Source organism: Delphinapterus leucas, chromosome 14 (genome assembly GCF_059928025.1).
Source record: "Delphinapterus leucas isolate spDelLeu-1000000601 "Yukka" chromosome 14, BTC_Dleu_Yukka2, whole genome shotgun sequence".
Taxonomy (NCBI): domain Eukaryota; kingdom Metazoa; phylum Chordata; class Mammalia; order Artiodactyla; family Monodontidae; genus Delphinapterus; species Delphinapterus leucas.
Genome location: NC_143142.1, coordinates 1223849 through 1246369, shown reverse-complemented (window position 1 = coordinate 1246369; position 22521 = coordinate 1223849). Strand labels below are relative to the sequence as shown.

General features: G+C 46.8%; 1 protein-coding gene across 4 annotated transcripts in view; it reads left to right on the top strand.

Annotated features, from left to right (window-relative positions):
* Positions 1-22521, top strand: part of SFSWAP (splicing factor SWAP) — an 83115-nt gene that overhangs the window by 19190 nt on the left and 41404 nt on the right. For all 4 annotated transcript variants that reach the window (XR_016387448.1, XM_022598146.3, XM_089894329.1 and 1 more), the window contains exons 8-11: positions 15417-15657; positions 16670-16801; positions 17317-17410; positions 18349-18520. Coding sequence is in view for 3 of the 4 variants with exons in the window: in XM_022598146.3 (XP_022453854.1) it covers positions 15417-15657; positions 16670-16801; positions 17317-17410; positions 18349-18520 (639 nt within the window). In the remaining variant the exon portion in view is untranslated. The remainder of the gene's footprint in view (positions 1-15416; positions 15658-16669; positions 16802-17316; positions 17411-18348; positions 18521-22521) is intronic.

The window sequence follows — 22521 nt, the reverse complement described above, 5'->3', positions numbered from 1 at the left end:
GCGTTGAGGGCCAGCCTCACGTGTGCCCAGGCTAGTGGAGGGGAGGGAGGGAGTCGGTGCTGGCAGAGTGTGTTCGGCTGAGACGTGGGTTTCAGCCATGCCAGAGGGCTGGGACCAGGTTCTGGGTTTTCCAGAGAAGCAAGGAACCTAGCGTGTTTAGGTGAAACATCTCAACTTACAAATGTCAGCAGTGAATTCATATTTTGTAAAAATACAAGGTGTATTTTGTAAAAATACAAAACATAAGGCAAGTCAGATGCTACACATAGGTGCCCGTGTCCAGCCTCTGCTGTGGGTGCAGGAGGGTACCTGGGCAGCGGGACAGAGGGAGGTCGCAGAGCTTCTTTCTCTGTGGAGACCGTGCTCAGCAGTAGTCAGCTCTGCCCAGAAGCTGGGGAGGGGCTGTCAAGTGGCCTTCAGATTTCACACAGATTTAAACGCATCGTGCTGGGAAGTGAGAGCATTTTCGTTAAAATGGGGAGGACAAAAGCCAGACTCCACCCGAGTGGGAAGTGAATGGGTGGTGTAGAAGTGGAGACCTGAGCACGGGCCGCTTTGTGAAGAGGGGAGGGGCAGTGCCTAGTGGAGAAAATGTTCCCTGAGAGCCCTGCCTCCAGGATCAGCCCCTTGGGTTGCCATGACAACAAGCCCATCTAGCATCCGGGAGTCATAGGATGGGAGAGGCGGCCTTAGAATTTGGATCTAGATCAGAAAAATGCCTAGAAGAAATGAACACAGACACCTGTACTTGGGTTCTCAAAGATGTTTTTATTTGTAATTAGAGTCTATGGTTATCTTAAAAAGTAGCAAGCAAGAATATGAAAAATTTGAAAATGAGGCAAATAAAGGCAACATGGCTCATCAGATAATAAAATGAGATGTTACAATAGAAGTCCTTGGGAGGCCTACGTAATTGGTGGTTTACACAAAATGTGTGATTAAAACAGATCTGAAAATGCTACATACGTACGTGCCTGACACGTGCTGCTGTTGACCCACTTCTGACGTGGGCCACGGCCTTGCCTCTGACGGACGTCCTCAGCACAGCCAGCCTGAGTTCTGTGAGGTGAGGTGCACGGCAGGCGCCCAAGAGCAGAACCACAAGCTTGCAGTGTCTTACTTCAAGGCTTTCACAGTTCTTTCTCCCTCCTTGGGTTCCACAACAGTTTTTTGTTTTTGTTTTTTAAGCAATTGGTGTTTTTATCTGATCTTTTCAAAGGATTCAGTTTCATTTTCACAGAATCAGTAATTCTCTTTTCTCACTCAGATTTCATCTGTTTGCATAAATTTTAATTAAATACGTAATTACAGTACGTTTAACCAGAAAAAGTTTAAGTGAAAAACGCTGCTGGTAAAAAGCAGAAAGGTTCAGCGTTCTAAAGAGGAGTGCCCTGGCCTGGTGTGTTAGTGCCTCCGGGGCCTCCCCGGCCCCAAACCCAGGAGGCCCTTCAGAGGGGAGGGGTGAGTGAGCCCCCCAGAGACAGGTGCAAACAAGGAAGGACTGGCTTATGAAAAGCATGGTATCGGGGAAAAGCTATTCGGAAAACAGATCCCATTAGAGCCTCACCTTTTATCCAACAGCAAAACTACTTCCAGGTGTAAGTGCCAGATGTGAGAGTTCTCAGGAAAGTAACGACTTTTTTTTTTTTAATTTATTTCATTTACTTAGTCTTGGCCGCGTTGGGTCTTCATTGCTGCACGCGGGCTTTCTGTAGTTGCAGCGAGCAGGGGCTGCTCTTTGTTGCGGTGCACAGGCTTCTCATTGCGGTGGCTTCTCCTGTTGTGGAGCAAGGGCTCTAGGCTCGCGGGCTTCAGTAGTTGTGGCTCGCAGGCTCTAGAGCACAGGCTCAGTAGTTGTGGCGCACGGGCTTAGTTGCTCCGTGGTATGTGGGATCTTCCCGGACCAGGGCTCGAACCCGTGTCCCCTGCATTGGCAGGCGGATTCTTAACCAGTGCGCCACCAGGGAAGCCCGAAAATAACAGAACAAGAATCATCTATTTTAAGCCAACAGACATTATATTCAAGTAATGGAAAAAACAAAACCGTTGAGAAAGCAGAAAAAAACTAACAGAAACAGCTTTTACGGTCAAATAGGAAAACAACTTATAGCCCAGTAGAAAAATGAACTGCAGTATGAATAATTCACAAAGGTAAAAATGACCATAAAAATTTTTTTAAAGGTTTACCCTTACTGCTCACTCAGATGGCATTGTATCTGCTGACTTTAGAACCTAACCTCCATGGAAAATAAAATCCAACATTTCATTTAAATCAGGCTACAGCAAATATATGAAGAATCCGAGACTTTTTGTTATGGTGGAAAAATACCCATTCGCAGGCACACAAGAACACTTTGAAATTATAAGTCTTCAGATAAAATCGAGGTTTCTGGGCTGTGGGAAATGTTGTTTCATGTATACCTATTTGAATTTCTTAGTAATCATAGAGATTAAATAAAAGAGAGACACGCCATTTTTCAGCTGTCACGTAAGCAGAGAAGGAAAAAAGGTCGACATCATGTTGCTGGTGGGAGTGTTAGACTTGTGGAGGGCAAGCTGGCAGTGTAGACCAGAACCTAAAATGCGCGCCTTTGACCCAGAACTGAGCTTATGTGTGTAAAGACTGAGCTTACAAGAATGTTCACTGTAAGAACGATTTTTATTAGCAGCAAAAGACTGAGATGCCCTGTGTGTCCCTCAGGGAGGACGAATGGAGTAGGGTTAGGGCACAGTGGCAGCTGGAGGCTCTGCTTGGGGCTCCTGGTGGGCGAGGGTGGGGCCGAAGGGGGCGTTTGGTGTGAGACTAGAGGGGCAGGTAAGAGACTGGTACCAGCGGTGCGCTTAGAAGAGGGTTCAGGGTGAGGGGGTGACTCCTTCCCTGGCCATTTGTACCACTTTGAACCTTCTCAGAAAAATTGCAGGTGTGTGTGATGCTCACTTGAAACACTCGTATCCTGAGTTAATTCTTTGCAGTTTTGAGATTTTAATGGCAAGACTGTTTTGTCAGCTCTCCCTGTATCCTGTTGAGGCTGAAGCAGTCCTTGTGACAGCTTGTGTCCCGAACAGAGGCGAGGGAGCCCACCGGCTGGGGCCTGTCCAGGCAGCTGAAGTCACTGAGCTTTTCCGTCTTTTTACATTACTTGGTGTTTAATAATCACCTTAGAAGGGACTCAGTCGTCCCTTGTTATTTACTTTCTGCTGATCAGAGGTTTTCCTAGATTTGGCAGTCTAGGAAGATTTTTTTTTTTTTTTTGCGATACGCGGGCCTCTCACCGCTGTGGCCTCTCCCGTTGCGGAGCGCAGGCTCAGCGGCCATGGCTCACGGGCCCAGCCGCTCCGCGGCATGTGGGATCTTCCCGGACCGGGGCACGAACCCGTGTCCCCTGCATTGGTAGGCAGACTCCCAACCACTGCGCCACCAGGAAAGCCCCTATTTTTATTTTAAAAGAATTTTTTTCTAGAAGCTCCTTAAATATAGATATGCGAAACTTAAACAATCTCTTTCATTTATTAGCCTGACAGTGAACTGTCTTTCATGCTGTTTTCTGTTATTATTTAGTTGTCTTCTGCTATTTATCTATAAATCCTTGCAAAAAAGCATAATAAAAATAAATTATGCGGGAAGCAGTAATGCTGAAGTACCACCCACTATTACAGCGTGCGGTTTTTTAAATAAAATGCCATCTTGGGTTTTTTGATGTTTCGGTCTATAAATAGCTTAAGTGAAATTAAACCACATCACGTGGCTGCAGTAGATATTTTCATGCTTCTTCCCAGTTTTTAAAATGTGGCTTTGCTATTGTTTTTAGCATTTTTTTCTGCAAAGTCGTGACCTTGAAATGCTTTGCTTACCTTGCAAACTCTTTTTTAGAAATAGCTGTACTATAATTCAAGAGAAGTAAAAGGGAAAAAGTAAAAATATTACCCAAGATGCCACCATCCAGAACTAGCCATTTTTAACATTAAGTGAGCATCATTGACACAGTGAAAAAGACTGAGGTATTGTGGGAAAAAGGGGAAAAAAAGAAAGCTCATATCTTTAGAATATAAAGATAATTTTTACGCAAAGGTAGATTAAAAAGTTAATGTATAGATAGAAATATTTGTGTTAAAGTAGAAATAAGCTTTATAATTTTACTTGGATTTAGCTGAAGAACTGTAATGAAAATGAAAATGAAGTAATTCCTGAACTTCAGTTAAAAGTTTCTTCCGTACCTCAAGAATTCAGTTCTAAAAGGAGAACATCAGAGAGGTTGGAATTGTAGGCGTTTTTTCAAGCTATATGTTTTTTATCTTAGATGTTATTAATCAACTAAGAAAGTAGAGAAAATTCAGCACTATTAAAATGCCTTCCCTTCACCCCTCCCCTAACTGCTGGGGTCTTTTTTAAGAAATACTGTGTTTAGATTGTGAGAGTGTAAAGTAGTATTTACATTCTGTTCTTTTCCCTGGTTGGTTAGTCTGAGTTCTACGGATTAGTTTTTTTTTTGTCAGAGCATCTCTCTTTGAGTTCTTTATCTGATTCGTTTCTTGGTTGTTTGAATTTCATAAACAAGTAAGTTTTTACGAGGGTTCCATTTCATGCATTCTTGAAAAGTGCCTGCCATTGACCCTGGTGTAGAAAGGAAAACTTGCCTGGGTATAAAATACTTGGGTTGTATTTTCTTTCTCTGAGATCTTGTAAACTAGAATCTCACATGGTCCTTCCTATCAGAGAAACCTGGGTTGGCTGACTTTTGCCACCGACTAGTTGAGTGAGTTAGTTGGTTGGTTTTCATTAGTTGCTCCTGGGTGCTGTTCTCTGAGATCTTATGTTTGAAAATGTCTGCTGCCCTTTGACATAAATAGCAACTAGGCAGAGAATAGTACACTTAGTCACACTTGCCTGGAACTTGGGAGCGTTGCTGCATGTTGCTGTGGAAGGGGCGAGGCCAGCTCCATCTTCCCCTCCCTCACCCCTTAAGAGCTTGCTTTTTCTGACTGGATACCTAAAGAATTCTCTTTGCCCTTAAATTTTAATAACTTAATCAGCATAAAGCCCCCCGTTTTCCTGGAATTTATCATATACCCCTTCAGTCAAAGATGCAGTTCTCATTTCAGGGAAATTATTTTCTGTTATACCTCTGAACGTCTTTTAAAAGACACCAGCTTCCTTATTTTGGATCATCTTTTTCTTCAATATCTGTCATTTTCTTTTGTTTTTTTTTTAATCTGTTTCTCTTTGACATTCAGCATGATTACATTCACTTCCTATCCATCTTCTTGGTTGGTGACTTGATTTTTTTCAGCTGTGACTGTTCTGTTCCTTATAGTCGATAATGGTGGTATTTTGGGCCTCGGTTTGTTTTCTAAACTCTCCAGCAGGTTTGCAGACCTTATATGTAAAGGATGTAAGCGTTTCCAGTGTGGCAGCCGAGCAGCCTCTGTGGGCTGCTGGTGCTGGTGGAGCATGAAAGCCACACTGACCATCGGGAGCAAGGGCATGTGGCTGAGCCCTAATAGAACTTGATTTATGGACACCGAACCTTGAATTTCATAGAATGTTTACATCATGAAATGTTGTTTTGTTGGTTTGTTTTGGGTTTGTTTTTGAACTGTTTGAAAATGTAAAAGCATCCTGACCTCTCCCGAGCTGGGCTGAAGCAGGCGCAAGGGCCCAGTTCCTGGCCCTGCTCAGCAGGATCCCTTCCATCTCATTACTAGTCTTACTTCCTTTTCTTTGTGCTCAGTTGAATTCCTGTCTCTCCAGATTCGTCCGTGGCCCAGAGAACTCAGGTTGCCTGGGTTCTGTCTCCTTCCAGACTCAGTTCTTTGCTGTTTGCACGGCATGTTCCTCCCTGGGCTCCTTTTGCTGGGCCTTGTCCTTCTCCCCTTCCCCCACTCAGGTCGGCAGCTCCATCCAGACCTTTCATCCCAGCACTGGCCACCCCTGCTAGACACCGTTCTCACCTGCCCTGAGATGCTTTGTCATCCCTCCCAAGTGCAGCTTCTCTGGAGACTCCATTCTCTGCTCTCATGAGATCCCCAAAATGCCCTGGAGCAGATGTCCTTCCCCCCGTCGGGGACCCAGGGGAGACTTCTGACAGCACAGAGCCCGGGCCGCAGGCTCCCACCTCCCATACCCCTGAGGCTCTGCCTCACCCTGAGCTCCTGGTCTCGCGCTTGAGCTGCCTGATGGTTCCACCCGGACTCCCCAGGACCTGTTCTTAGGTAGCTTGCCTCCAAAACCTCCATACGGTATGAAAAATTCAGGGCATTTTGCTTGAGGGTCACTGATGAAGACTTTAAGTAATAGTTGGAGACAAGGCATCTTGAGAAGCAAAAAAAAAAAGAGCAATTGCTTTTCAACACTGGCCTTAAAGCTCCTGAGTCACACATTCATGTATCTAAAACGGATCCATTTGGGTGGTTTCCAGTGCGTTTACAAGTGAGAAATTCTCCGTGTCACTACAGAAGTCTTCAGATTTTCGTCTTCCAGTTTGGTGACAGCAAAACAAGTCTCCTTTTGTTTGGGGATTCTTTCTCCTTAAACACAGGGCTGTCTGGATGTCACAGTGAAGGAAATTAAGCAGGGTGGCTACTGTGAGCCCACGTTGAGCTTCCATCTTCTCTAGCATCTGGCTTCTGAGCCCTTAACAGCCGTCGGCCACCGCCATTCACTGTGGTGAGGGGAGCCCCAGGGTTTTTAGACACGGTATGTGCTGATCCAGATGGTGAAAGCTTTTAAGTATTTGGGGGATGGGGAGAGTCATAATATATTATTTTTTAAATAAATGTATTTATTTATTTTTGGCCGCGTTGGGTCTTCGTTGCTGCGCACAGGCTTTCTCTAGTTGCGGCGAGCGGGGGCTACTCCTCGTTGCGGTGCGCGGGCTTCTCATTGCAGTGGCTTCTCTTGTTGTGGAGCACAGGCTCTAGGCGCTCGGCTTCAGTAGTTGTGGCTCGCGGGCTCTAGAGCGCAGCAGGCTCAGTAGTTGTGGCGCACGGGCTTAGTTGCTCCGCGGCGTGTGCGATCTTCCCGGACCAGGGCTTGAACCTGTGTCCCCCGCATTGGCAGGCGGATTCTTAACCACTGTGCCACCAGGGAAGTCCCAGGGTCATAATATTTTTTTACTTAAAAACTGTGGATGTAGAATTTGAGGGAGTTTTTGTTTTGACTGTAATTTTCCCTTGCAATTGTGTATGATACACAATTGTATCATCAATTGTATATGATAGAGAGCTAGTAGATAAGTGCTCTGCCTAGAGCTAACGGCGGCCAGGAGGGGTTTTTAAGGAAGTCCTGAAAATTATCCCAGTCCAGGAGGTGAAGCCAGAAGGCTTGAGAACAGACATCAAGAGACAGTTGCGTGGATAAGAGAGTCTTAAGAAAAGGGATAGAGAGGGAGGTTTCAGCTTTGATTTCTCTCATTCTACTTCTGAAGCACCTTGAACGTTTTTAACATTCCCTGGGATTATTGGGCACTTTCCTCCCCCTTGAAAATGCAGAATTCAGTGATAATGTTGCTTACCATTGAATTGTGTTGTTGATGCTTAATATTTAAACTCCTATAGTTTAACCTCTCCTCAGGTAAAGGTTTTCAGTGTGAGAAAGCTAACTCTTATCTGTAGGCAGAAAAAGATTCTCCAGTCAAGTAGACTGGTTTTTTGGGGTTTTTTTTAGTAAATTTATTTATTTATTTGTTTTTAGTTTTGGCTGTGTTGGGTCTTCATTGCTATGCACGGGCTTTCTCTAGTTGTGGTGAGCAGGGGCTACTCTTTGTTGTGGTGCGTGGGCTTCTTATTGTCGTGGCTTCTCTTGTTGTGGAGCATGGGCTCTAGGCCCACGGGCTTCAGTAGTTGTGGCATGTAGGCTCAGTAGTTGTGGCTCGCGGGCTCTAGAGCACAGGCTCAGTAGTTGTGGCGCACGGGCTTAGTTGCTCCACGGCACATGGGATCTTCCAGGGCCTGTGTCCCGCGTTGGCAGGCGGATTCTTAACCTCTGCGCCACCAGGGAAGTCCGACAGCTTGTTTCTTGAGCTGTTGGCCGCTGGCACCAATCTGGACAGGCCGTGTTCCCAGCCTGTAACCCGGGGTGTTCCGCTGACTTCCATTCATTGCTTTCCTGTGTTGTTAGTGCTGTTCTCTCCTTGTTTGTTTGTTTACTCCTGTATTTTGCTAGAGCACGTCCTCCAGTAGTTTGCGAAGAAAGGGTACACAGGAAGACCGTTTTTTTTGATTCTTGAATGTCTGAAAATGCCCTAATTCTGCTCTCACTCATGGTAGGTCATTTGGATGGGCCCAGAATTGTGGTTTGAATATTGCCCTTCAGAGTTTGGAAGGTTCCAGGCCACCATCTCCTAGAAGCCTTTGCCCTGTGCCATTCCAGTTCCTGTTCTTCCACACGTGACTTGTACATTCCTTGAACAAACTGGCATCGCGGGCAAGCCATGCTGGGAAGAGCAGTGCATGGCGTTCCCACCATCGTGGAGCAGAATCAGTGACACCCCTGGGGGAGTCCGCAGTGCTGGCGGACGGAACCAGGGAGGCCCTCGAGCCCAGGCTTCCGGGGCCCAGAGGCCTGAGGAAGCCCGGGTGAGGCCCGATTTGGGTAGTGGGGGGGAGGGGCCATGGGACCCGAGGCAGGTGCCTCACAGAAAGGGAACGTGGCTGGGGTCTTGATGGGGAGTGACGCGGCTGGGTGGGCAGTATGGGGGCTCTGGCTGGTATAGGAAGGGGTCCCTGGAGCTTCTAGGGCAGCGGCCGGAAGGGCTCTGGTTCCCAGGAGGCGGGTATGGGTCCGAGAGAAACCACGGAGCCCGGACTGACTCAGCGGGAGGAGGCGTGGCCACAGGAAGCAGGAGCGGCAGTGTGTGGGGACGGCTGTGTTCTGGACGCAGTCCCTTTGAGAGGTTTATGAGATGTCCCAGTGCACGTGTTGAGCAGGCACTTAACATACCAGTTCAGCTCAGAGCTAGAGATAGCAGTTCTGGAATCAGCAAGTGTAAGTAGGATTTAAAGCCGTTGAAGTTATTAGGGAAGTCCCAAGGATGCAGGTGGATGGAGACTGGTTGGCCATCCAGTGACGGAGGCCAGGGGGCCAGGCGCTGCCGGGGGTGGGCAGGGGCGCTGCGGGTGGGCGGGCGGTCTTGCTGCTGCTGCTGCCCAGGCCTGCTCAGCTGGTAGCACAGCGCTTCTTTTTCACGATCTTGTGTGGATAAAGTAGATCGGTCTTTTAAGAGTATACTTATTTTTCTCCACGGAACTCAGGAAAGCTATTTTCTTTCATTCTTAATACAGACACACGTTTATATTTCTGAACTGACAGCAGGGATTGCTGACTAGCCCGCTGATCTCCAAGAACCCTTCCAAGGCTTACATTCTCTTCTGAGAGTTAGATTTGTACGAGATTAAGATCACATACAAGAGTCAGTAAATTGGCTCTGATTTTTGCAAGAAGCCCGTTGAATAGAAGGGCTTTGGAAGGTAATTAGGCAGGTCTGTCTGACCCTGGGTTCCGCAGCTCTGTACGTTTCTAAGCGCACAGAGTGTCAGGGAGGACGTGCTGAAGAATGTGCCGGTGGTTTTAAGCGGCTTGATCTTTCCACACAGCTATGCCTGCCCTTGGGAAGTGGAGGCACCCGTTGACATCTCTGTCTTAGATTTATTTGGAGTAGGCATGTTTTAGTAAACATTATCATGATGTTTATTAAAATCACATCGGCATTTAACTTTGTGTAAAACCCAATCCCCTCTTTAAAAATTCAACAGAGAGCCCTGAGAACAGCAAGAGCCCTAGTAAGGAGTGTTATGCCTTGGAAGCCCTGTGAGAAGTGGGACTGCGGGTGCCCTTTGGAACCCTGCACACCACACCATCCCGTGTCTAGGATGGGACGGTGAGCTCCAGGGAGCCAGACCTCTGTCTGTCCTTTGCTCTGTCTGGTCCAGCGATTCTCAAAACTTAGCATTCATGAGAATTTCTGAGTTGGGAGCTGTACACAAAAACACATGTTCTCTAGTTGGTAGTCATTTTAAAGGATTTCCAATTCAAGGATTTCAAGAGCTGTGAGGCCCCACTGCAGCGACGAGCGCACATCTGCAGTGTCAGCCACGGGGTGGTGCCGGCAGCTGGCTCCTGCTCTTGCGGAATACCTCAGCACGCACCTTGCTGTCAGCGGGCTTTGCTTGTCACACGCTTCTCTAGTGCCTGCTCTAACCTGGGAGCTGTGCAGCCTCCCTCTCACTGCTTTTAAGATGCTTTGCCTTCTGGGACCATAGCCCTGATCGCAGAGAACTGCCCCAGGGATGTGTGTGCAGGAGGGCAGAGCAGGGGCCTCCTGGGGTGGGAGATGGTTCTGGAGGTAAAAACTTTGGTTTAATTGAGGTACAGTTGATGTGCAATATTATGTAAGTTACGGGGGTACAACATAGTGAATCACAACCTTTAAAGGTTATAGCCCATTTATAGTTATTGTAAAATAATTGGCTGTATTCCCTGTGCTGTACAGTATATCCTTGTAGCTTATTTATTTTATATGTAATAGTTTATGCCTCTTAATCTCCTACCCTTGTCTTGCCCCTCCCCATTTCCCTTTCCCTACTGGTAACCACCAGTTTGTTCTCTGTATCTGTGAGTCTGCTTCTTTTTTGTTATGTTTACTCATTTTAGTTTTTAGATTCCACATATGTCATGTCATACAGTATTTGTCTTTTTCTGTCTGACTTAATTCACTAAGTGTAATACCCTCCAGGTCCATCCATGTTGTTGCAAATGGCATTATTTCATTCTTTTCTATGGCTCAGCAATATTCCACTGTGTGTGTGTGTGTGTGTGTGTGTGTGTGTGTGTGTGTGTGCACCACATCTACTTTATCAGCTCATGTGCTGATGGACACTTAGGTTGCTTCCATATCTTGGATATTGTAAATAATGCTGCTTTGAAAGTTAGGGTGCATTGTACCTTTTCAAATTAGTGTTTTCATTTTTTTATATATATATTTATTTGATTTTAAGGGGGTTTTTTGTTTGTTTTTAATATTTATTTACTTGGTTGCGCCGGGTCTTAGTTGCGGCAGGCGGGTTCCTTAGTTGTGGCTCACTGGCTCCATAGTTGAGGCATGTGGCCTTAGTTGTGGCATGCGAACTCTTAGTTGCGGCGTGCATGTGGGATCTAGTTCCCTGATCAGGGATTGAACCCCAGGCCCCCTGCATTGGGAGCGCGGAATCTTAACCACTGCGCCACCAGGGAAGTCCCTGATTTTTAGTTTTTTGAGAAACCTCCGTACTGTTTTCCACGGTGACTGAACCAATTTACATTCCCACCAGCAGCATATGAGGGGTCCCTTTTCTCCACATCCTCGCCAACCTTTGTTATTTGTTGGAGGTAAAACTTAGGAGGGGCTTCACAGCAGGCAGAAGACACTGTTTGGAGGTGCCCCTGGCACCTGCAAATGAAATGAGGGGCATGATACTCTTCACCATAGATTGGGGGGCAGGCTAGGCCAGGCGTGGCTCTGGGCTGAGGTTGGCCTATCACTGTCACGTCCGCCCCGGGCCTCAGTGTCTGTGGGGAAAAGGACAGAAACAACCTTCTCCCTAAAATCTTTTCATCTATGACATCCTGCACATGAAATGGGAATCTGGGGGAAACAGTGCACAGTTGGCTGCACTGTTGGGCCCTCAGCTGTGGCGTTGCCCCAGCAGGCACCATGCAGCAGCAAAGTCTGCGTTCTCAGCTCGCCAAGCCTCAGGTGCTCCATTGGCATCAGGGTGAGTTCTGGATACAGAGGGAAAGTCTGCGTTCTCAGCTCGCCAAGCCTCAGGTGTTCCATTGGCATCAGGGTTATGTTTGGATACAGAGGGATTTTCAAATTCCTGTTCACCTTTGCAAGGTGTAATTAGAATTTGTTGGGAAGGACTCACAGAGTGCGTGCGTAAGAAGTGAGAGGGCATCCTGCGTGCATCGTCTTTAGGTTTCTGCTTCCAGTCTGTCCTCCTCTGCAAGATCCCCAGGGCGCGTGCCCTGGGCTGGCCTTCTAGTGTGGGAATCCCTGCATCCGGAGTAAGACTTGGCTCAAGGCTTAGGCGATGCCTTCAGGCTTGGAGGCTTTGTTTGATTTTCACACATGGAAACGGAGCCTTTTCTCTTTGTGAGCTCAGCTATGCATTTAAATTTTTCCCTTATACTTTACAAGCATTTTTAGGTATTTGTAATGGGTGAGTTCCTGAGTTAATCTGCCGTCTTTCTGGCAGGGTTTGTTTTAATTTAATTTGATGGGTGACTCAGGTACAGACTGATGGTTAATCTGCATGTTCATTCTTTCAAAGGGATGATCCTTAGTTTTGAAAATAATTTATTCACTTCTGTTACATAAAGAATGCATTAAATTGCAATTGCATAATATATAGTTGACACTTAACTGTAAACTGTTTTGTTCTAATCCATACGCCTCATTGGTTGTAGCTACGACTTTGAGATGTATTTTGGCCTGTTTTCAGGCCAGAGGCTGGCCACCTGGCATAGGAAGGACATGGAGTGTCTGTCCTGTCCTTGAGATGTGACCCTTTGGGCAGTAGCAGCTCTTGCTGCCCCTCCCAAGACAGGGGGTGCTCTGTGGGCGGGTCTACGCTCTGGTCTTGCCGCTGCTGCCTCACCCCTCCTCCGTGGCGGTGTCTGTGCCCAGGGGTGAGAAGAAGGGCCCCCGTCACTCGACCGAGTGCAGGGTGAGTGGGGAAGTCGTTCCATCGTTTCAAGGAGGATGATACAGCTCACAGAAGCCTCTGTTCATATTTGAATACCTAATTGGGTTAGGAAAAGCTTATATTTGAAGCATCAAATCCATCTGTCCACCCAACAGATTCTGTGTGCTGAGCGCTGGGGTTACAGAACAAACGTGTCTTTCCTGCCCTCTGCCCCCGCCTTCCTTCAGAGAGATGGTTTGAATGTCTCTGTGCTAAAGATCACACAGAGAGGATATTGAGGCCACACATCTTTTTTTGAAAATGTGGAATATTGTGGTGAACGTGAACAGTGGTTTGTGCACAGCATCGAGCCGGCGATTCACAACTTGGGAGTTCAGACATGTATAATTCATAGGAAGTAAGTCGTTACCAGCCGCGGATATGCCTGCAGCACGTGTGAGAGATGCAGTTGTTCCAGCCGAGGCGGAAAGGCTGGGGTGTAGCTGTCGAGGACAGGGTGTGAGCTGCCGCACCACAGACACCTTCCCCACGGAGCTTCCAGTGCGGGGAAACTGTAGTCAGTGTAAAAGCTCTCACTATTTGTAGATGTTTTTGTTTTAAAGTAGATTAACTGAAGATCAAAATAAAATTCCTTAATGAGAAAAATCTTTCACCATGCTCTAATGGTGAATTAAATCTCTGTGTAGTCAGAACCAGTTGCTTATCTACAACAGGATTAGAAATTTAAATTCTTAATTAGTTCATTGGATCTTCTGTGATTTCACTGGTTTTGAATATTTTCCCCCCAAATAAAAAATGAATAAATTTACAGGAATTTTGATTGTTTTAAAAAATGGGCTCTATCTTACAGATACTTGCATGGGTGGGCAAAATATATAGGAAGTGATTGTACTTCACTGTTTATAATAATAGAGCCCCAAATGATCTCAGTGTCCGTCAGGACTTCTTAAATCAATTGCAGTACGTCTCTGTGCTGGGGTGAAGGCATGCAGGGGTTACAGAGCAGCACAGCTTTGTAGACAAGATGACTTCCAAGACAAGTGTTTGTTTGCTTATTATTGAAGTATAGTTAATTTACAGTGTTGTGATAGTTTCTGGTATACAGCAAAGTGATTCAGTTACATATATATAAGAAATACGTACCAGATTCATTTATATGAATGTTGTATATAATATATATTCTTTTTCAGGTTCCTTTCCATTATCGTTCATTACAAAATATTGAATATAGTTCCCTGTGCTATACAGTAGGACCTTGTTGTTTATCTGTTTTGTATATAGTAGTTTGTATCTGCTAACCCCAAACTGCTAATTCATCCCTTCCCTCCCTCCCTCTTCCCCCTTTGGTACTGTTCTCTATGACTGTGAGTCTGTTTCTATTTTGTAAATAAGTTCGTTTGTATCGTATTTTAGATTCCACATATTAGTGATATCATATGATATTTGTCTTTCTCTTCTTTCTCTTCACTTAGTATGATCATCTCAAGTTCCATCCATGTTGCTGCAAGTGGCATTATTTCATTCTTTTTTATTGCTGAGTAATATTCCACTGTACATATGTACCACATTTTCTTTATCCATTCCTCTGTTGATGGACATTTAGGTTGCTTCCATGTCCTGGCTATTGTAAATAATGCTGCTATGAACACTGGGGTGCATGTGTCTTTACCAGTTAGAGTTTTCTCAGGGTATATGCCCAGGAGTGGGATTGCTGGATCATACGGTAGTTCTATTTTTAGTTTTTAAAGGAACCTCCATACTCTTTTCCATAGTGGTTGTACCAATTTACATTCCCTCCTACACTGTTGGTGGGTTCCCTTTTCTCCACACTCTCTCCAGCATTTGTTATTTGTAGACTTTTTAATGGTGGCCATTCTGACTGGTGTGAGGTGGTACCTTGTAGTTTTGATTTGCATTTCCCTAATAATTAGCCATGTCCAGCATCTTTTCATGTGCTTATTGGCCATCTGTATGTCTTCTTTGGAGAAGTGTCTGTCTGAGTCTTCTGCCTGTTTTTTGATTGGGTTGTTTGTTTTTTTTGTTACTGAGCTACATGAGCTGTTTGTATATTTCTGAAATTAAGCCCTTGTGGTTCGCATCATTTGCATATGTTCTCTCCCATCCTGTGGGTTGCCTTTTCATTTTGTTTGTGGTTTCCTTTGTTGTGTAAAAGCTTATTAAGTTTGATTAGGTCCCATTTGTTTATTTTTGCTTTTGTGTCGTGCCTTGGGAGACTGACCTAAGAAAACATGGCTGTGATTTATGCCCAGACAAATGTTTAAATGAGAAAAGTAAGGAGAGGAGAGAGTGGAGAGCTGGTGTCGAACGGGGAAGCCAGCGAAGGGTGTTTAGTCCTCAGACGGATCACCTCACAGGCCACACAGGAAGGGAGCTAGTGCTGCTGGACAGTGGACTTTGTCCTAATCTGCCCGCTCTGCAGTTAGGGAGGACATCAATTGTGTAGTAGGAAGGTCCACGTTGGGCTGCCTTGAATGTCCCTGTGCGTGTTCACTTTCCATCATCCCTGGGTGTGTGTCTGGGCATTGCCTGATTCTTGCAAACCGTGTGTCACCTGGGCAGCCTTTCTTATAGCAGAAAAACAAAACGATGTGGTTGACATTGGACAGAAGTGATACTGCATTTGGAAAAGTGTCCCTTTTTTACTGCATTGTGGATACTCACCGACTAGCCTGTCTTTTGCCACTCTCACGCCCCCAAAATGTGTCTTTTCACAGCAACAGTGGCAGCCATGTACTACAGCTACTACATGCTGCCCGACGGCACCTACTGCCTGGCACCTCCCCCTCCAGGGGTTGACGTAGCCACTTACTACAGCACCCTGCCTGCCGGCGTGGCCGTGTCCGGCTCCGCTGGAGTGACAGCCACGGCCCCGCCCCCTCCAGGGACCACGCCACCGCCCCCCCCAAGCACAGCAGAGACGAGTAGTGGGGTGACCTCCACCACCATCACCACAAGGTATGCTCTCACTTCTGCTGGTCACCTGGAGCACCTGTGTTCTTGGTTTGGGCGTCTTTATAGTGTGAGTCACACAGAGGGTCTCCGTTATCTGAGTACGTATTATCCAAATCCCCGAGTTACGGGGTTGATTAGGCAACAGAACTGTCATAACATAAGCACTTGTAGCAGTGAGGTCTAACCACTGAGAAAATGAACTCCCAGATAGCATCCCACGCCACTCCCCTGAATCCAGCATCTGTTCTTTCCCGTGTGCCACCATCTCGGTGGGGCAGTACCGGGCACAGGCAGTGTGAAGTGAAGCCCAGTTTTTGCCCAAAACGCAGGATTTCATAAAAGCTGCTGCAAGTGAATGGCTCACGAGCTGTTAGGAAATGCGGATCTGCTGTTAGTCCAGCTAACCGTTGACTAACAGAGCCAGCAAGGCAGGGACTGGACCCCGGCGCCTGTCCTGGGGAGCGTGGAGGGGGCTCTGAAGAGCGTCTGTGGGTGAGCGAGCACTTCATAAGAGGCACTGGCATGTCTCAGGCTGACAAGACAGACGCTCAGGAGCCTTGATGGAGCACTTGGATGGTTCCCACTTCCTGATCATGCTAAGACAGTAAACATGAAACGAAGGACGATGAGTCACGCTGGCCAGCATACTTTCATATATATATACAAAAATTCACACTTGATTTGTTCTTGGTTGTTTCTAAGAATTAGCAATTGGGGGGAAATGTGAGGAGAGAAAAGATGAACCTGTGTTCATGACCTTAAGTGTCACTTTGAGTAAAACCCCTGTTTTCATCATTGGCAGTGATATTTTGGTCCCTGTTTCAAATGGATTGACCTTGATTAGTTTCCTGTAGTCCCAGCCATCTCAGATAAGGGCCTCCCTGTCTGTGCGTAACTTACCTGCCGGTGTGAACTGAGACAGTGCAAGTCCCCCAGCAGCCTTGCTGGCCGCCCCCCTGCCGCTGATCTGGAGGAGGGCCTGGCACTGTGTGTGAGACCCAGCTCTCCTCTGCAGTGCACTTGCTTCCGTGGCCGCCATCATCCCCCCGCCCCCCGACATTCAGCCCGTGATTGACAAGCTGGCAGAGTACGTGGCCAGGAACGGCCTTAAGTTTGAGACCAGCGTTCGTGCCAAGAATGATCAAAGGTGAGTGAAGGAGTTTATGTGGGGTAGATGAATGGTATTTGGGGTTTAGTTTAGCTTCTTTTTTTAATCTAGCTACATAATTGTTTTTATATATATATACACGCATATATATATATTTTTTATCCTTATGTGTTTAGATAAATATATCTTGTTAAATTACTTAGAGTTGGGGTGGTTGTCTTTTTTATTGTTATAATTTTTTTGTTTAACTTGTTTTGCTTTGTTTTTTTAAAAATGTTGAACCTCCCTAAAATAAAAAGCTGGAATTCATGCTTTTCAAGAATCTGCTGTGGAAATTCAGACACACACTGCACTTTGTTTTTTTCATCAAATAATGTTCCGTGCTCGGGTTGTAACATAACAACAGGAGGCTGTGGTCGCAACATGATCTGTGTGATCGCCAGGGTCAGTCACTGTGAAGCCTTAGAGCAGCAGGTGTGGTCTGTCGGAGCCGAGGGGTGTCACAGCGAGCGAGCGTGTCTTGTTGAATGACTCGTCCCCTTCTCTGTTCCTAGGTTTGAGTTCCTGCAGCCGTGGCACCAGTATAATGCCTATTATGAGTTTAAGAAGCAGTTCTTCCTCCAGAAAGAAGGGGCTGAAAGCGCACAGGTATGTGTCTGGGAAGAAGTAATCCTCGGGATGTGCACTAATAGGGTTGGTTGGTTTTACACTCACTTTTAGGTGTAACGTGTGTCTTGCATTTGCCGAATTTAACTTTTCCCACTCTCTTGTTTTACATCTGTTGAAATCTTTGACCCGTATTCATAGTTCATTGATGATCATTTGTCCAGAATGTTGTAAACAAAGTAATCCTGTCTCTTCAGGCATTTGGTGTTTTGGTTGGCTGTTGTTTTTAACTACTTTGGATGGAAGCTGTGTATTATACTTCTGTTGTGTTAACATGTACTTAAATGCCTAAGTGTAACCGCAGGTGCTCCCAGCTGACAGGCTGGAGCCACACAGGTGCCCACCCAGTGGCCTCGAGCGCCACCTGCCAGCAGCTCGCCTCACGACTCCCATCCCTGCAGACGTCCCCACACTTGGTTCTCAGGCACCTGTTAGAAGCATTTCCTCCTGTCCTTGTAATCCTTTATTCTGCCTCTCCTCTCCTCTCCTCAGTTACATGGGCACCCTAATGTCTTTCTAAAACCTGTTTTGGTAGAGAGATGACGTAGGCTTTGCGTATCAGTGGATTTCTACAGGCTTTTATCTCTGACTGCTCAGACTGAAGAAAATGGACCCATCTGTAGGTGCTGGGCATAATTTGGTGTTCTAAGCGTGTTCTCAGTGGTCATTCTCCAAAGAAGAGCTAGTGGGCATTGGTTCCCGAAACAGTATTACAGGGAAAATACCTCCTTCCGCTCCTCTTTTCATTCTGTTGTATCAGAAAATAGTAAATCTGAGTTAGAAAATATATTCCGTCGTGTTACTTAGGCAGTAACGTAGCCGTGCTTTTGTCCCATGAAATGTATGTGCTGCATATCTTTTCTGACAAATCCTGTGTCATTTCCAATGGAGCAGTTCAGAGTCATGTTTAACCTCTGCAGGCTGTGTCAGCACCGGAAGAGGCTCCTGCAGAGTCTGCTCCTGAAAAGCCGAGTGACGTTGGGGACGATAGTGTGTCTGAAGATGTGGCCGACGCAGGGGGCAGAGGTGGCTCCTCGGGGAAGAAGGAGGTGTCGTGCAGCAAAGCCGTCCCCGACGGGAAGCTGGTGAAAGGTACGCTGCCCTCACTACCAAGGGTTCCAGTTTTGACCTTGTACCTCACAGGTGTCACTTCAAATTAGCAAGGAAGAACGCTGGACCGCTTAAGGTCAGGTGCCTTTAGCCACAGGACAGGAGGAGATGGCTGCCCCTTTTAAGTTGCTGTTATTAATAAAACTTGCTTATTTCATAGTACTTCCCTGATTTCGGGTTTGGGGTCATTTGGATATAAGCTCATCTTAGGTATGCGTTCTACAGGCTGTTGCTAACAGCCTGTTCTACCAATTTAATGGAAATGTTTAGAATTTTTCAAATGATGTTTTGTACCCCCCCCCTTGGACTTCTGAAACTATATGCGAACTATTGTGCCAATGGAATTCGTTTTCTTTATTTGTTAAGGCACGTCCCTTGAGGGTCTCTACCAGGCGGTATTCCACTCGCTCCGTTTCAGTTACCTTTTTTTTTTGCGGTACGCGGGCCTCTCACTGTTGTGGCCTCTCCCGTTGCGGAGCACAGGCTCCGGACGCGCAGGCTCAGCGGCCATGGCTCACGGGCCCAGCCGCTCCGCGGCACGTGGGATCTTCCCGGACCGGGGCACGAACCCGTGTCCCCTGCATCGGCAGGCGGACTCTCAACCATTGCGCCACCAGGGAAGCCCCTCAGTTACCTTTTATGTTCTTGGGAGGAGTTTTTCATCTACCAGGACAGACATACATGAAAAGAGCAAATATAAATAAATAGAAAAAAAAGCTGGCACAGGCACGGTAGCAGAGAACTCTGGGGTTGGACGCGTGAAGAAGCAGTGAGCTGCACCAGGTGGGAATGAGAAGGGCTGTGCAGAGGGAAGAGGGTTCAGAGCCAGAGGAGCTCCCAGGCAGGGCGGCGTGGTCTGAGCCGTGTGGCCTGTTCAGGGACGGGAAGTGGTCTGAGGGAGCCGGGTGTCAAGGGGGGCACACCTGCCCAGGTAACCATGGCCAGCGCGTGGGGCTCTGCCTTCCTGGCGGCTCCCGGGGCTTCCAGCAGGGACAGCACACCTTGCGGCTTAGATCAGAGGAATCACTTCATGCAGTATGGTGAGTGTGTGAAGATCGAGGCAGAGAAGCCATGCGGGGGCTCAGGGTGGAGCTGGTGGCCTGAAGTGGAGGAGGGGGCGTGGCCGGGCGGTGCAGGAGCCAGTGCCCGGGTTCAAAGGAAAGGCAGAGGAGACGCGGGACGGGCAGACGGGCCAGGATTGCAGGAAGGCCTTTTCTGTGCGTACAGATGCCTTTTCTGATACAAAGATGGCGATCAGGAGTAACCCAAATGACCCAGATGGGTAACTTATGGAAGTGCCTGTGAGCCTCTCAGTCCAGGAGGTCACCTGAGCACACGTGTTTAATCTCTCACCCTTCCCAGCCGCCTTCAGCTCTCATTGGAATAACCAAAGGAATGTATTAGTAAGGAGAGTAAAAACAGTTACTGCTCCAGAAGCAGGGGGAGGTACTGTTCATGTTTAAGAAGGACAGGCCAGGCCACCTGGACTTCAGTTCATAGGAAAGAGCAGGACATTTGGGGACTCAGTGGCAGTGACCCCGGGGGAACCACTGTCAACCAAAGAAGGGAGCGGGCAGAAGGCCAGAACCACCAGGAGCGTCCAGGGGGCAGCGGGGCCCCAACAGGGTGTGGTCAGGGCGCAGTGGGCCAGCCCCCGCGTGGAGCGCCCTCCCCGCTCCCGGGAGCAAGCGCCTTGGGATTCGGCAGACGAAATGGTGCTCGCTCGCCGCTTCCCTCGTCGTACCCTCTGAGCCTGAGGCACCCGAGAGCTGCGGGTGTCCGAAAGCACGCACCCCCCCCTCAGCTCCGTCAGGGTGAGGACGAGGAGACAGAGAGTCTCGGCTCCGCAAAGAGGCAGGAGTTCAGGAGAACACGATGCGAGCCTCGGAGCACGTGGGCACCTTGGAAACAGTTACTAAGTGACAGGAAAATTCTTTTAGTCTCTGATGCGTATTCTCACAGAATTAAAGGTACTGTAGAATTAGTGCAACCGATAATCTGACATCTGGAAAAGATTGTTTAGAAAAAGATTGCCAAATTTTAAAATGTAATAAAAACACTAAAAATCAGACTGGGTGAGAAGACAAGTTCAAAATTTTTCTCAAATTTCCAAGGGAAAGGATAGAGGTGGAAGGAAAAGCATCCAGATGGGAAAATAGACAGGTTGTCCTTCACGGGGGAGAAAAAGCAGAGGCTGGCGCGTCGGACGTGTATCTACAGCATTAAATGCCAGGGAGTTCAGATCTATCTGAACTTCTGAATGAAAAGTGTTCTGAATGCTGGAGGACAAAGGTTCTTACAGACATGTCAGCGCCCTGAAATTGATCAGTCAGAGAAGGTGAGGGCAGTGAGCATATTATCCAGATGTATCAGATGCAGTGAAAACTTAAAGAAAACCTACAACCTCATGTGCTTATGTTGGTGAAGAGAAAGTGAAAACAAAGCAAGCATTCAACTCAAGGACCTAGGAAGAAACTTTCTATAAAATGCACGTAAGAGGGCTTACCTGGTGGTGCAGTGGTTGGGAGTCCGCCTGCCGATGCAGGGGACGCGGGTTCGTGCCCTGGTCCGGGAGGATCCCACATGCCGTGGAGCGGCTGGGCCCGTGAGCCATGGCCGCTGAGCCTGCGCGTCCGGAGCCTGTGCTCCGCAACGGGAGAGGCCACAACAGTGAGAGGCCCGCGTACCGCAAAAAAACAAAAACAAAAACAAACAAAAAAATGCATGTAAGAAAAGAAAAGGAGAATCAATAAAAATCAAAGCAGAAATGGGTGAGGATATAATAAAAGACCAGTAAAACTTATCATCATTGTACAAGTTTAATACAGAAAAAAGAGCAAATGCACAGCATAATGAGAGAGAAAACACGGTATTTTTTAAGTACACGAGAACAACATATTTAACTAAATTTGAATAAATTTGAAAATAACTGAAAAAAATTGTCTAAGAAAATATATTGATCAATTGCTAAAATGTCTCCAGAGAGGCAGTAAGACGACAGATCTATAGGCCTGAAAGAATTTAGAAAACTGGTCAGTGAAATACCTCTAAAAGCAGGCAGGCCAGGACAAAGTTAAGGTCAAGGTAACTTCCCTCAGGAAAGAGAAAAGCCTGTCTGATTAAAGCTACTCCAGAGCCCAAAGATGGAAAGTTAGGAAGCTCTCCAGCCCTAGCACCTTAACCCCATAAAGCTTAGCAGTCTGCAGGCCAGGACCCCTGGGAAACCCAGATGTTAGCACCTCAGATGGAAGCAAGCTTGGAACGACAGTGAGAGCAGGTATGAGCAGGTGGCGTTCCTTGCAGCCATCCCAGTGCGGCATCCCGCCAGAAAAACCTCCAAGGACAGTCTTACCTTGCTAACAGATGCTGGAAAAGCACCAACATTTCCTGAGATTTTTATGATAAAGCTTCCCTAGTATGACAATAATTGACGTTGCAAAAACAGGCTCTCCGTTGTGAAAAAAAATAAGACTCTCACATTACCTCTAACAATTATAGTGATTCCAGATAGATTTAAGTGTTTAAACATAAAAAATAAAATCATGAAGTAGAAGAAAATAAAGGTAATTTTTTTCTAGTCAGAGTGGAAAGGATTTTCTAAGAATTGAAGCCATGAATGATAAAGAAAGATAGGTCTGATGGGAACTGGGCCTGTATAAAGTTGAAAGACAAATGTCAGGATGGCAGTGATGGCTAATATAACAGAAGATAAAGGTCAAAGTCCTTGCTATAGAAAGAGCTCTTGTAAATCAGTAAGAAAAGTCGCTGCAGTAGAAAAACAAAGGACATGAAAAGGTAGTTCACAAAAGAAGGAAAACAGTTGGTCAGTGAATAAACTTTTTTTTTTTTTTTTTGGCTGCATCAGGTCTTTGTTGCTGCACACGGGCTCTCTCTAGTTGCGGCGAGCGGGGGCTACTCTTCATTGTGGTGCGCGGGCTTCTCATTGTGGTGGTTTTTGTTGCGGAGCACAGGCTTCAGTAGTT